The sequence below is a fragment of the Calidris pugnax genome, unplaced genomic scaffold (genome assembly GCF_001431845.1).
Source record: "Calidris pugnax isolate Ruff unplaced genomic scaffold, ASM143184v1 scaffold111, whole genome shotgun sequence".
Classification (NCBI taxonomy): Eukaryota; Metazoa; Chordata; class Aves; order Charadriiformes; family Scolopacidae; genus Calidris; species Calidris pugnax.
The window spans coordinates 1,015,676-1,029,605 of NW_015090872.1; the positions used below are offsets into that span (position 1 = coordinate 1,015,676).

General features: G+C 40.2%; 1 protein-coding gene across 2 annotated transcripts in view; it reads left to right on the forward strand.

Annotated features, from left to right (window-relative positions):
- PPM1L (protein phosphatase, Mg2+/Mn2+ dependent 1L) overlaps positions 1-13,930 on the forward strand; it is a 111,244-nt gene that overhangs the window by 8,916 nt on the left and 88,398 nt on the right. Inside the window, exon 1 of one of the 2 annotated variants that reach the window (XM_014945932.1) lies at positions 7-520. The exons of the other annotated variant lie outside the window; for it this stretch is intronic. Coding sequence (XP_014801418.1) covers positions 122-520 — 399 coding nt within the window. The 5' untranslated portion in view covers positions 7-121. Of the gene's footprint in view, positions 1-6; positions 521-13,930 lie in introns of those variants that run through there. 2 annotated transcript variants of the gene reach the window in all.

Consider the following 13,930-nt stretch of genomic DNA (forward strand, 5'->3'; position numbering starts at 1 on the left):
CCCGCCCGCCCGCCGGCTGCGCCCCAGCGGAGCATGCACTGACTGGCTGCCTCGGCTCCGAGCCTTCCCAGGCGCCGGGGTGCGCGTTGCATGGTGCGGGGATACACGGTCTCGATAATAAATGATAGAGGATACAATGACTTTGCTGTCTCTGCTGGGTCGGATCATGCGTTACTTCTTGCTTAGACCGGAGACCCTGTTCTTACTGTGCATCAGCCTGGCCCTGTGGAGTTATTTCTTCCACACGGATGAGGTGAAAACCATTGTTAAGTCCAGCAGGGATGCGGTGAAGATGGTGAAGGGCAAGGTGGCCGAGATCATGCAGAATGACAGGCTCGGGGGGCTAGACGTGCTGGACGCAGAGTTCTCCAAGACCTGGGAGTTCAAGAGCCACAACGTGGCTGTCTACTCCATCCAAGGCCGGAGGGATCACATGGAGGACAGGTTCGAAGTAATCACTGACCTGGTGAACAAGACTCACCCCTCCATCTTCGGGATATTTGATGGGCACGGAGGAGAGGCAAGTGCTCAGCTGGAAAAAAAAAAAAAGGGGGGGTGGGGTGGTGGAGGGGGAGGATGGTTACAGGGCAGGGAATGGACGTGTTCTGCCCCACCGGGTTTAACGTGGTTATCTTGAGACATTGTTTGGGGGGGGGTCCTTTCTTCTTGGCGTGGGGGAGGGAGTCTCTAAGTAGGGATTGAGCAATACTCCATTCCCTTTATCTCTCATTACCCCTTCCACAATCAGCGCGGTATAAATGTGTTTATACCCCCTCTGCCCTTTACAGTAGTAAAGGTTTAATTGAAGTAAAAGCTGTTGGAGGTGGCTCTTACGTGCGTGGAATAACGATGATGAGCAGAAACTCCCTGGAGGCATCTTTTGTTACAGCGAAGTGTGGTGTGATCCGATTTTGGCAGAGGGCTGGTCTCCCGCCCCTGTCAGGAGCTGTGCTCATCGGCAGTGGTTAGAGAGGAGTCCTCTTAAAGGCAGGCGTGTGCGTAGCGGTAAAGCTGGTGTGCCTGAAATGTGTCTTCGCAGTAATTTGCTCTCAAGTGAGGACCAGCGAGTCACTGAGAATGAGTATCATGTTTGTGAATTGCATGTAGTTTTTAAGTCATTACAACTGTGCTGTCATACTTGTCCCTTCCCTAGTGGAAAGCCAGGAAAACTGTCATTTTGAAACTTTCTGGTGTTTAACCTCTTGCCTTTTTAAGGCAGGGTGATTTCCTTTAGGTTGTGCTATGTAATTAGTATTACAGCTTGATGGGATGCTTCATTTATTACGGATGACAAATGCTGAAACTTCCTCTTTCTTTAGGTTTGTGGTGCTGCCACGTAGCTTTTAATATAGCACAAAGCACATGTTTCATAACTGTGTAAAAGGACAAAGAATTTGTCCTTGTGTGACAAATTAGCTCTAGCCAACCATTGTGCTGGGTATGAGATCACCTGATGGGTTTTGCTGGGATGATGGAAGCTGGAGAGAAGTGTTCAAGTTTTTCATGTAAGTGCTCCTGCTGAGGAGGGGTAAGGCAGCAAGAGAGCTTGGGTGCTGTTCCAGCTGCTTTCACAAATCAAGTAGTCAAAAGTCTGTCCCAGAAAAGCATTGGCAGTGACCGGACACTAATGGAGCACAAGGATGGCAGCTGCTGCCCCTCTAAACCTGTAAGTGCTGCCTGAAAAACCCAGGCCTCAGGCACATAATCAAAAAGCTGCTCTTCTGCCTGCATGGTTGTAGAGGGAGTCACTCGCCTGTGCTACTGCTGTCTCACAGTGTCTAGCATTTTGCCCCCTTTAAAAGAATGCAAACACTTGGGATAATGAAAATTGTCAGCCTCGTAAAAAATTCTGGTCGTGATTGAACCCTGTTTTCCTCTTTAAGTCTGAATTCAGTTGGGGCGCAGCTGTGCCAACTCTTACTGGCGTACTGGTGCCAGTTCACTGTCCCTTGGCCTTCGAGGAATAAAGGTAGAAATGTAAATATACATCACAAGCTGGGACCTCCTTCTGAAGGGATATTAGCTCTAATTGGTGTATTTGGTACATTTCTTGTTTTCCCAGGCTTTGGATGGAAGGTGCCTGTGCTCTGTCTTCTGCTGCCTTCCCCTTTGTTTAAACTGACATGTTTCCTTGTCTGAACTGATCAGCCAAAACAAGTTTGCAGGAATATGTGTGTCATGTTTTTAAACAGTATTCTGAGATTGCTATGGATAGACGGATGACATACAGGTTTAGACTTTGGCACTGTGAAAGGGGGATCTTATTTCTTTCTTTAATTTTATATCATATATGTATCTGGCCCTACACTTGGTTGCAAGCTCAGTATATTAGTCAACCCCAAAACTAACAGAGAGAAGAATAGCTACGTGACTTGAATGTGCCCTGTGTATTTGTTTCTTTGTTTGTTTTGTTGTGGATCTTGGAATTACATCCGTAAGAGATATTAATGATAGCACTTGATCTGTGGAAAGCTCATTTGTCTTTTGAATTCTGATTCCTCAGAACTTGCTTTAATTGATTCACTGACAAAGTATGAGCCTTTTATGTGAGGCCTGACATTTTGAAAGGTTTAGCAGTTCTCTCTCCAAATCTTACTAAAGTTAATATTTTTTACAATTTTATGTATTTAGTATCTCTTTGTTATCTTTCTAGTAAAATCCCCAGATATTCTTAGTGGCCTTTACTCCTATGAAAATACATACCTAATCATAGAGGACATAACTAGTTTTTAGCTTTAGATTTTATGTAAAACTGATCAGAAGAGCATGAACTATGTGCTGTGCAAAGAGCAAAAAATAAATTACAAAAAATAGGTTTTAATCTAAGCAGGTTTTGTAGTTGTGAGTAGAAAAGAGGGGAGGGAAATGAAATAGCAAAAATTAATGCTCTTATTTAATCCATGTAAATAATAGTAAATTTCAGGTCTCTATCTGAATTGATTTTCTGCATGTCTTATTTTATATCTTTGTTTGTTTATTTTCAAAAGATAAATGACTATGTCTTATTTTATTTATTTGTTTGTTTGTTTATTTTCAAAAGATAAATGACTCTGTGGAACACTTTACCTACATGTGTAGCAAAGCCTTTGTAAAGATTAAATTTTCTGTGTGGGCTCCTGTTACATTTCTTTACGTGTATTTAAAGAACAAAGAACTGCTAATCTCTGCGTTACATATGAAACAAACTGTTCTATATGGGGAAAAGCTCTTTTTCCAAACGGACAATACCACAAATGAGATGCTAGATTAATTCTTTCCAGCTATGTACAAGGGAGTGTGTCTCCTTTAATGACTTCCTGCCATATCATGTTGAAGTGGAAGGATAGAGAAGCATGATTCAAGTAATATGAATTACTGTGTAGTGCTAATTTGCGAAGATTTCTGGGTTTTTCCTAAATCTTGCCAACAGTTTGCATAAATTCTACTTTTCGATTATGCTATTTCCTCTTCCATCTTACAATTTTAGCCTGAGTAGGTTGGCAGCCATTTACTTGTGACTGGCCATTTATTTTGTGACTGGCTTGATGAGAAAGCAATAAAATTTTGTGACTGGCTTGATGAGAAAGCAATATGCAAAAATAACTATTAATGCTCAGTGTTACAACTAAGAATCTGGTATGCTGCAACAATTACTTGTTGAAGACAATAATACTTCAGAGATAAAACTTGATACTTGGTGTGTAGTACAGTCTTCCTTTGATTAAAAAATTAGTTTGAAAATTAAAAAAATTCCATCTTGAAGATTGAAGAATAATAATAATAATAGTGGTGGTGATGGAGAACAGGTAGAGGGCAAAGAACTAGACTTAGAAAGAATGAAGAAAAGTTTCTGTCTGTTAAAAAATTAGTTTGAAAATTCAAAAAATTCCATCTTGAAGATTGAATAATAATAATAATAATAATGATGATGGTGGTGGTGATGATGATGGTGATACAGAACAGGTAGAGGGCAAAGAACTAGATAGAAAGAATGAAGAAAAGTTTCTGTCTGTTGTCTCACTGAATGACTTTGGCCAGAGGAGTCTTCAAGGTGATCGAACATTCAACTTAGTCAAAGAAGAAGAAAATATTTATTTGTTCTCTCATCAGCTTCTTTATAGGGCTTAAAGACAGCTCGAGTGCCTTTTTTGTTTTTTCCTCCCCCTTCTTCCTTTCTTTAGAAGTTTTGGGGCTGTCTAGACTGGAAGATTAAGAAGTGGCAAACTACGTAAAGCATAAAATAACAAACAATGAGCTTGAAAGCTGAGCAATGGAAAGGATGGATGCTTAATCAAAATGATTTATCTATTTTAACTAGCATTTACTAAGGGGTTCTTTTCTCAAATATTTAAGGTTTAAGCTCTCAGTTTAATGAGATCGCAGTATTAGACAAGAACAAAGTAGCTCAGCTACCAGCTGCAGTTTTATGGTTATGGCTCTGTCACATATCATTGTTTTTGCCTAACCCTATCAGGTGAAGGCTTTAAAAATAATTGTAGCAATAGATAGTACCTTATATCCTGCCTTTGCTTGTTTGCAGTCGTAAACTCATGTGGATAACGACGGTGTGAAATTAAAGTTCAGTAACTGTCTCATAAAAAATGCCTTGCTCTTTTTATTTCTCCTAGCCTCCTTAAATAGGAACATGGCAAAGCTTGTTCCTTGGGATCTGCAGATGTGGATAAGAGCATTTTGCCCGATATAATTGGTTTTTCAAGTTGTTGACTTAGTGTTGCAGTATGTGAAATACACCTTTTTTATTTTTATTTGTAGTGTAGGGAAAAATTGGGGAGTTTAAACGTGAAAGGAGGGAATTTGCTGTATAAATGGCTCACATTTGTAATCGCATACAAAATCACTTGATACTTTGTGCGCCACAGGACCTTGAAATCAGTAGCTGGAACTGTTGGCAGAAGTCTCTGGTTACTGATTAACTTACAAAGACAAAAAAAAGGGCAAGGTCAGAAGATAATGGTGAGAGTCCTACCTAGCGTTGTCTGAGACTATGGAAAGGTGAATGCTGGGGTAAGGCCTGGAGAAAGAGGGCACCCTGCCAGCTGTGTTTAAATGAGCCTGCTGTGCATTTAAAATATAGGTACTTGAAAGCATGATTAATTCCTCCCTGATTCATTGGGGTGAACTCGCTGTCATCTTCAGGCCCAACACAACAAACAAGTTGCCACAGGATTAGCTTGGGAAGGGACCTTCTGCAATGCTGTGTGCCAGGTAGTAGCTCCTGTGCATATTCTCCACCTTTAACAAAAATGAGATGACTTAGTCCTCAGTGAAGTTCAATAGGTAAACTACCATAAGTTTACCAAATGTGAGGATATCAGCAGAGGAGCAACAAATCCTACTGTCAGAACAGGACATGGCATCTCTACACTTCTGTTCGTGCCATTTAACGTGATTTTTTACCCCTTCATGAATTGATGACCTGAGCTCACCTGGGTGTAGGCTGTGCTATGATGATGAGCATCTTTTCAGGCATTGACAGGGGGAAATTCATTCCATTTAATTGGAGGTGATAGTTGACAGTTGGAAGATAATGTTTGCCTTCTACCAGATATGAACTAATGACCTAATATTTTTATTTCGGTGATCTTTGGATTTTTTTCTTTTTTATTAGTTTCTGATCCTAATAGCAGATGTTTATTCTGCATTGAAAGAAGAGACAGCAAACAAGACTTTTTTTTTTTTTCCTGAGTTTATCTGGATCTGCTAATTCTATTTCAAACCTGTTTCTCTGATACTGAAATACTTAAGCAAACTTTCTGAGGAAAATTTGTCCATCATACTTTAGAGTAAAAGCCACTAAGGATTAATGGCTTGAGATTTTATAAAATAGAAGTATAAATCAAACAACAGTTTTGAGTTTTCATGGATGTTATGCCCTAGTTGTAAGGTGAAGCCTTTGAGGCTTTGCAGTTTTTAAAAAGAAACCGCTGGGATGATTTTCCTTTTATAGTAATTTCCTTCAGTTTCTAATCTTGAATCCTCTGCAAAATGCCTAAATGTTTGAATAAATATTTACATAGGTGAGGTCATGTTGATGTGCAAGTCTCAAATCTGCTTATAAATTCCACACTAGGGCCTAAAATGTAAGCCAAAATGATATACAGAAACATTTCTGTCATTTTGTTTAATTTATCCAAGTTTTGATTCTTGGATATTATGTTACAGGGTTGTGGTTTTCACCCTACAAAACCATGCTTATTGGATTTTTTGGTCTACGGTATGTGCTCATTTGCTGTATAAAACTGTGACTTAAAATTGATTAGAATGGTGTAAAAAAAATGTAATTGGTAGTAGGAACTCTTATCGCTGCCATTCACAGCTGTATCATTGGGTGTAGAATTGAGTCTTTTTCAATTTTTATAAAAATCAAGAAGGCAATTAATTTTAAATGTAGTCTGCTAGCTTAGCTTGGATCGGTGCTTCCGTGTTTGGGCACACAGGCAGCCAACTGATTGTCACCGGTTTAATTAAATCAATTTTGATTCTTAGATGCTTTCAGGTTATGAAAGTCATTTGAGTTTCTCCATGAACTTGAGGAACTCTGGCTGCTCTGTAGGAAGTGTTTGGGTGTGTGTTCTTGCTGAGTGGTCGATGCTCAGCAGCTTATCTGTCACCGTAGATGGGGAGGATATTTCACAGCTACCGAACAGGAATGTTCAGACCGCAGTCCTTAGAGTGCCTGGTGCTTTTGAACTTGATACCCTGCAGCAGCACTCCTGGGGCCATGTCCTTAGATACATAAGCAATCTCTAAAGACGGATCAAGGCTCAGAAATGAACAACATCTTAAATTCTTTAAAAATGTGCTGATTTGTGCTCCTGATAGTGCTTACCATGCAACATAGGCAATGGTGAAGACTTGTTAGCTAGTCCTGCTTAACCTGGTGTCCAGCCTGAGTATAATGTATAATGCACAAATTTAAATACAGTTTTGGGTTAGTAAGGGTTTGATTCTATTCTGCAGGTCAGGAACTTAGACATTTTTGAAATGAAAAAAAAAAATAATTCAGATTATTGTCACGTGGGGTTAGTTAACATGGCAGATTGCTCTAGCTCCGTTTTGAATGTCATGCTTTCAGTAGCTCTTTTGGACCAGAGCATTATTTCCCTTTCCTCCCTCTTGTTGGAGATCCAAATATTTATGGTGTAAATTGTTCCTTGAAATTGAGTTTTGGCTTCAGGCAGCTTCAATTTTTAAACAATCTCCTGGCATAAAGATGCTTTGTTTTGCTGCTCTCTAGTTTTTGCCAGTGGCTGGGTTGCCATGTACTGGATTCAGCACCTCTAAATTTTCCCCAGCTTTCAGGACCCTTCAAGTCTGGTCCCCCTTCATCTGACCCATCTATTGTGCTTCCTCAGCACATAAGTGTTGCCTTCAGAGTAGTGAACCTACAGGCACTGCTACACCTTGCCTCCATCCCCAGGAGCCTTTGGACACTCTCATCTCTTTGGAAATGGTCATGAGTGCAAACGGTCAAGTTCTATGACCCACAAAGGAAATCCAAAGGTATCTGACACTGATGTTTCTTGAGTCTCGAGGTTCAGGACTTGCTATTCACTTCAAGCACAGCATAGATGCTGATAGATCTAAAAAAAGGAATAAAATGTTTATGTAGTCCTTCTGTGGTGCTCTTTGGTTTGAATCTATGCCCTTGAAAGGAAAGTTCCCCAAACTAATTTAAGAGCGGCAGCTGCTGTCATTATGCACAAAAATCATACGCCTCTAGCTCCACTTCTTCACTGTAGTATTTGTTAAAACCTGAAAGTTTAAGTGAACTCACCCACCATTTGGACCCCACCACCATCCTCCCAACTCTGTCCCTGCAAAGCAAGCCTCCTCACCCATGTCCCCTGCTGTCAGAATTGTAGAGAGGTGGGTGTTGGCCTCTTCTCCCAAGTGAATAATGACAGGACCAGAGGAAATGGTCTGAAGTTGCAGCAGGGGAGGTTTAGATTAGATATTGGGAAGAATTACTTTACTGAGAGAGTGGTCAGGCACTGGAACAGCCTGCCCAGGGAGGTGGTGGAGTCGCCATCCCTGGAGGCATTTAAGAGATGTGTAGACATGGCACTTCAGGGCATGCCGTAGTGCCCAAGATTGATGGTTTGTGCCCGTTTGTGGATTTTTTTGGTGTGTGGGGTTTTTTTGTGTGTAGTTGGACTCGATGATCTCAAAGGTCCCTTCCAACCATGAAGATTTTGTGATTCTGTCCAGGCAATTTTGTGACCATGGTTTTGTACCTGAGCATCCCATGAACCTTACACCTTCATCCATGCAGGGGATGCTCTACCTCCACAAGCTGTGCTCTGTTTGCCAATGGGTCACACACCGGGTAGGTCCCTGTGTGTGCTGGGACCTTTGCACCGGGTAGGTCCCTGTGTGTGCTGGGACCCAAACAGGCGCAGGAGGAGCCGTAGGTGTCAGCAGTAGCTGCCTTTGCTGGGGCTCTCATCTCGGGCTGGATGCCAAAGACAAGCAGTAATAGGAGCTGTTGCTGCTCATACCGTGTGGCACATCCGCGCTGATTAAAATGATCTGCATATTCCTAGGGGTGTGCATGTGTGCCCCAGTTTGAAAACCTCTGTAACAAGTTCAGGAATGTATACCCTGTGCCACCGCCTTCTGAAATAGGGAGTAGGTACGAGTGAGGCTCTTTTGTCATTAAAACAGCTTTTATAACTGCAGCTTCACTTCTCCTTCTGCTACTCACTTCCTAATCAGGTTCATGTTATCAGCAGGAGTTCACCATCAGTGACTCTGTCACTAGATACCAGTCTAGCTGGACAGACCAGTTTCTCTGGCTCATGGCCAGCCCAAGAGATCTTCCATGTAAAAGAAGGTCATGAAGATTTAATCACCCTTTGTCTTTATTAGCCCTGTAGAGTTTCAGTTCACCCTGAAGGTAATAAGACAACAGCGATGACAGATAAGGCAAGTCCAAAAGGAAGTTTCCATCTCTACAAAGATGTACAGACCGACAGCTCGTGATCTCTGGCCCGTTATAACTTGTATGCAGAATTGGTAGTTGCAAAAAGTTGGAGAATTTCTTTCTTTTGGACTGTTAGTGTAGTGTGCTTTTGCTTCTGTTGTTTAGCGAATATTAAACACTTCAGCGAGTGTTTTTATTAAAACTGTTTAAAACTTACTGCCAAATGTAGAGATTTCATTTGAAAGCAGCATAACTTTAAAAAAATGTAAATTTCATTGCAGTTTACAAGAAGAAAGGTTTGCGGATGCCAGAATACTAATAAATACTTGAGTCAGGGTAAGTAGGGGAGTCTGGTGAGAGTGTAAATTGTAGTTTGAGTAACTGCCCGTTTGTGCCGTAAGGCCTGATATTTAGATGGTAGAGCTGTTCCTGATCCGGAATAAGTGAACTATCTTGATCACAGTCCAGAAATAAACAGAACAGAAAGAACTTCTTACTCTAGACCTGAAAGCCTAGTCTTAATTTGCAGGCTGTAAAAATAATCGGAATGGGAAAATCTCTGTTTCTTTCTCCTCTTGTAGAAGAGTTATTCCAGGAAAGTAGCTGCTGGGTGGTTGGGTTTGGCACTGAGCTGGGCCAGGGGCTTGGGCTCTGGGAGGAGCAGCGTCCGAGTTGATGAGTTGACGAGGGGAGAGGAAGAAGATCATTCTTCCCGTTGGGTGCCATAATGAACTTCCAAGAGCCGCATGGCAGCACGGAGTACCAATCCTGCTGCTGCTGATACAAATTGATTATGATGCTGAAACATTGCTGGCTCTCATCATCTCCGACCTTGTCTGATTCACAGCTGTGTGAGCAGCTGACATCTCCAGCCAGACAATCAAAGTACGTGTTTTCACTGCTAAACCACAATGCAATTATCCGTAGCACGTCATGTCGGCAAACCTCAAAGCTCCCCTGGAGAAATGAACATTTATTTGCATTTACTTTCGGTGCTAAAATGTTATCCCTTGCAAATTTTCTCATTGTCATAAATGTTGAAAAAGCCTGTATTTCTCAAAATCCCCTTCAGGGGTAAACATTTGATTTTATTAAGTTCTGTTATAATAGCTGAAACTGTCATACAGTAGTGCTTTCAATCAATATGCTTTTTATTGTAATAAATCTCTTTACTTTTTCATTCTCTACCAGATAGAAAACTGCTGGAGGGCATGAAGCATTTCTTCTGATAAGTGAAAGTGCGTGGCCCATAATATAGTTCTCTGGTGTGCCACGGCTCACTTGCACTTCTTTAAACTTGCTTTTTAAATGTGAACATGATTTATTTGCAGGTAGTCTACACATGGACTGCACCTCAGAATTGCCTAAACTTTCCCTGAAATTTATGTCTCCTCCAAACACACACCAAAGCTGAGGCATTCAAATATCTGATAGTGATCAACATTAAATAAAATGCCAATCCAAGGCTGTGTGCTTTAGGAATGGAAACTTAAGTGTGGGAGCGGGAGGAAAGGGAAGGCGAAACATGCTCATCATCTTAGTTTTCTTAATGTTCATAGCCCTGAGCTTTCATCTACTTCCCTGCATTTGAGTGTGAATGTTTTTTTCTAATTTCTCTAGTAGTTTGGGGGTTTATTTAATTACCTAGGTCTTTTTAAAGATGTATAGGACTCTATGTAGGATAGTGAAGATGCTTCTAATGTGTTTTTTTTAAAGGTGACATCTATATGATAACATTGATTACAATGGGTTTATTTCTGCTGGGAAGCAAAGTTGAACAAGAGTCTGGATGATCCCACTGAATAAAGCTAGTATGTTCATTAGATATTTACTCCTTATCATCCTAAGTTCAGCCTTTTATTGGTATGGAAGAAAAGGGAAATAATGCAGGAGAAGTAGGAACATAACTACAAAGTAGGTAAAACCAGTCTCTAGTTCACAAGCTGCAATGGTGGGAAGGAGGCTGAATCCCATTTCCCTGAAGTGGCATTAACTGGGAGACACCAAACTGACCAAAGTCAGTAGGATTACAGTACATGTAGATGGTTGTATTGGAGAGAAGAATGTGAATAGAGGAGAAAAGGTAGAGTAGTGTGTGTTTTTTGCATTGTAACTTGCCTTCATTTTAGATTGCTGTAAGACTTGGACATATTTAATAACAGACTGTCCTAGCAAGATCACCAGGCAACCGCAGGGAAACTACTATCACTTTCAGTGGAGCGTTGTTTATATACTGCCTGAGATTCAGAACCCAAGAGATGGATGTGTGAGAGTTAGTTCTGTGGTTTAGGATGAATACTGTTTTATCTCTCTCTGCGTGTTTGAGAGGAACAGAGAAGCATGAGTGTGCATTTTGGCAGCATTTCTTTATGGCTCTTGAAAAAGCACTAACAGTTTTGTAACTCTGGATGCTCTGAAAACTAAACTTTGCCCTCTTTGTTTCTACTGATGGACACTGGTTTGCTGGCACGTATCGACAGTCCTTATTGCTGAGGACTTAGAGAACAAAATGCAGGACCAGCTGCCTGTTTCATAGTGCCAATTGGCATTAGCACGTCAGAGGAGAGCTCCAAGCAGCCCCTCTTCAGGGGTATGTTTCATGCATAAATAGTAATGTGAGGCGCTACATTAGTTTACAAAGAGATTGGTATGACAGACTTTTTCATTTGCAAAATGTTTCATGCTTTCATATAAAATACATCACATAAAGTTTGATTTTTTTTTTTTTACCAATTGGCATTAGCACGTCAGAGGAGAGCTCCAAGCAGCCCCTCTTCTTGCTTATGTTTCATGCATAAATAGTAATGTGAGGCGCTACATTAGTTTACAAAGAGATTGGTATGACAGACTTTTTCATTTGCAAAATGTTTCATGCTTTCATATAAAATACATCACATAAAGTTTGATTTTTTTTTTTTTAAAGGGACTAGCCTTACAACTGCCATTACAGTAGTGGTTTTGGAAGGCAGAGTGATTGAATTCTCTGTGGATGAATGTTGCATAAAAGATTTGTAATCTTTGGCAATTAGAAAATTGTTGCTGAGGTTAATGGTGATATTATTTTTAACTTTGAGGGCAGGAGCAATCTCCTGCCTCCAGGATGGAATTATTTCAATCAGTGCTTTAAATAAGCACTTTCTGTGATGGTTTTAATTGACAAACATTTAAATCATCAACCTGAATTCTTTTTTTTGCTTTAGTATTTATTTTAGCAATTATGTATCCTGATTCACATTATTTTATATTGTTTCAGAAGTGTATCCTGATGTACTGATTCACATTATTTTATATTGTTTCAGAAAAGGAGAGGGACATTTACAATCAATTACTTATTTGGTGAGATATTTTTTTGCCCTGTTTTTCTGTGGATATTGTAACTGTAAATAAAAGCAGAACAAAAACCTAAATAGGAGGCCAAATAATGTATCTACATTTGTTAGAAGTTACTGAGTGATTTGCATCTAGAACTAACGTTATACAACTTCTTCAGCCCCTGGAGAGTGAATTGATTTGGGAGACACTTTGGACTTTTAAGGCCGGTTTTGTGACAGGGGCCCTCCTATCCAGCATCTCCACTTGAGACCTGGACTCTGTAGCCAGATTGTCTGTGATGAGGTCAGGTACTGTCTCCTCAGCCTCCAGTTATAACTTGCATTAGAGCAGGACAGACAAGAATTTGAAGTAATTCTACCTAATCAAGCAAAGCTCTTCAAAGAGAGTGATGATAAGATAGTCAATAAGTTCAAAACCCCCACATTTTTCCCTGCTTATGAGAACTTGCCACCCTTTAAGGTATTCTTTGCTCAAGTATTGGTGTCTTCACCTAAATCTGCTCAAAGGCTCTGTCCCAGTAGCTCTGGTAGGAGAGGTGGTACTTTGATATTACCAGTTCAGGAACTGTATTTCTCTTTAACCTTCAGAGGCAAGTATGTGCCATTTCTAATCTGTTAGTTTATTAAGGTGATAGATTATATTTTCAGGTCCTGAGATATAAATTTTGTTAATAGTTTTATTTTTAAATAACGTGGGTTTTTTTAAAAAGCAACTTTTATCTAATTTTTCTGCCTCCTTGTAAAGAACAGTGCTAGTCTGCCTGGTAGTGACATAAAGCAGCTCAAGACAGTAGCTGCATATTGGTTTGTGCTGGAGATCTGCATGTCGTGGCTAGAAAAATACTCTGAGTAAATTAGAGTATCTCTTGGGATGTATTGGGGTTTGAACTCCACGCTTTCAGTTGCATGAGTTGGAGAGTTTGTATATTCGAAAGTGTTTGTGTAAACTTTCAAGACTGTCAATTGAGATGGCTGCTTCTAATAAACTATAAACAACATTATGATGGCATGGCAGAAGAGAAAAAAGAAAGTGTATCCAGCTGCATATTGGAATTAGTTGTTTCGAATGTAGGTTTTAAAAGCTTTTTTGGCATGTGGGTTGTGTGTCTCTTATTAAGGAAAAACCTGACTGTGAAGGAAGATGAAAATCATGTTGATGAATAATATGAAAGGCCATAACCTCAAACCTATTATAGTGAAGAGAGATATTTTTACTGGAATGTTTTGTTACTTAGTTTTCCCAGCACTCCCAGTTGATAGGAAAGCTAAATACATTTTCAGTGACAAACACCATTTAATTGAGATTTTTTTAATGTGCAAATTGAAAACTTAGCATTTTGTCTTTCACAGTGGCTTTCAGGCAACCTCACGGTGCTTCTGACTCAAAGTATTTCAAAAGTGTGTTACAAAAACATATTATACCTCTGTGAACAGGTGTTTTCAGATCATTTTACAGGCTTGAATTTCTGCTTATGTCCCTTGGCTGGTCTGATACAAGTCAGTAACACAACTGAAAATAGAACTTTATAGTCCCTCTCTCCTCCTCCAGGTGCAACTGCTCCTTTTTTTTTTTTGTCCCTTCTCTCTCCATTGGACACCGACATCGTTAACTGTGAGCCTTCTGTTCTCTAATGTAACGCCATCACCTGCCTGCTGGTTTTGCACTCTTCAG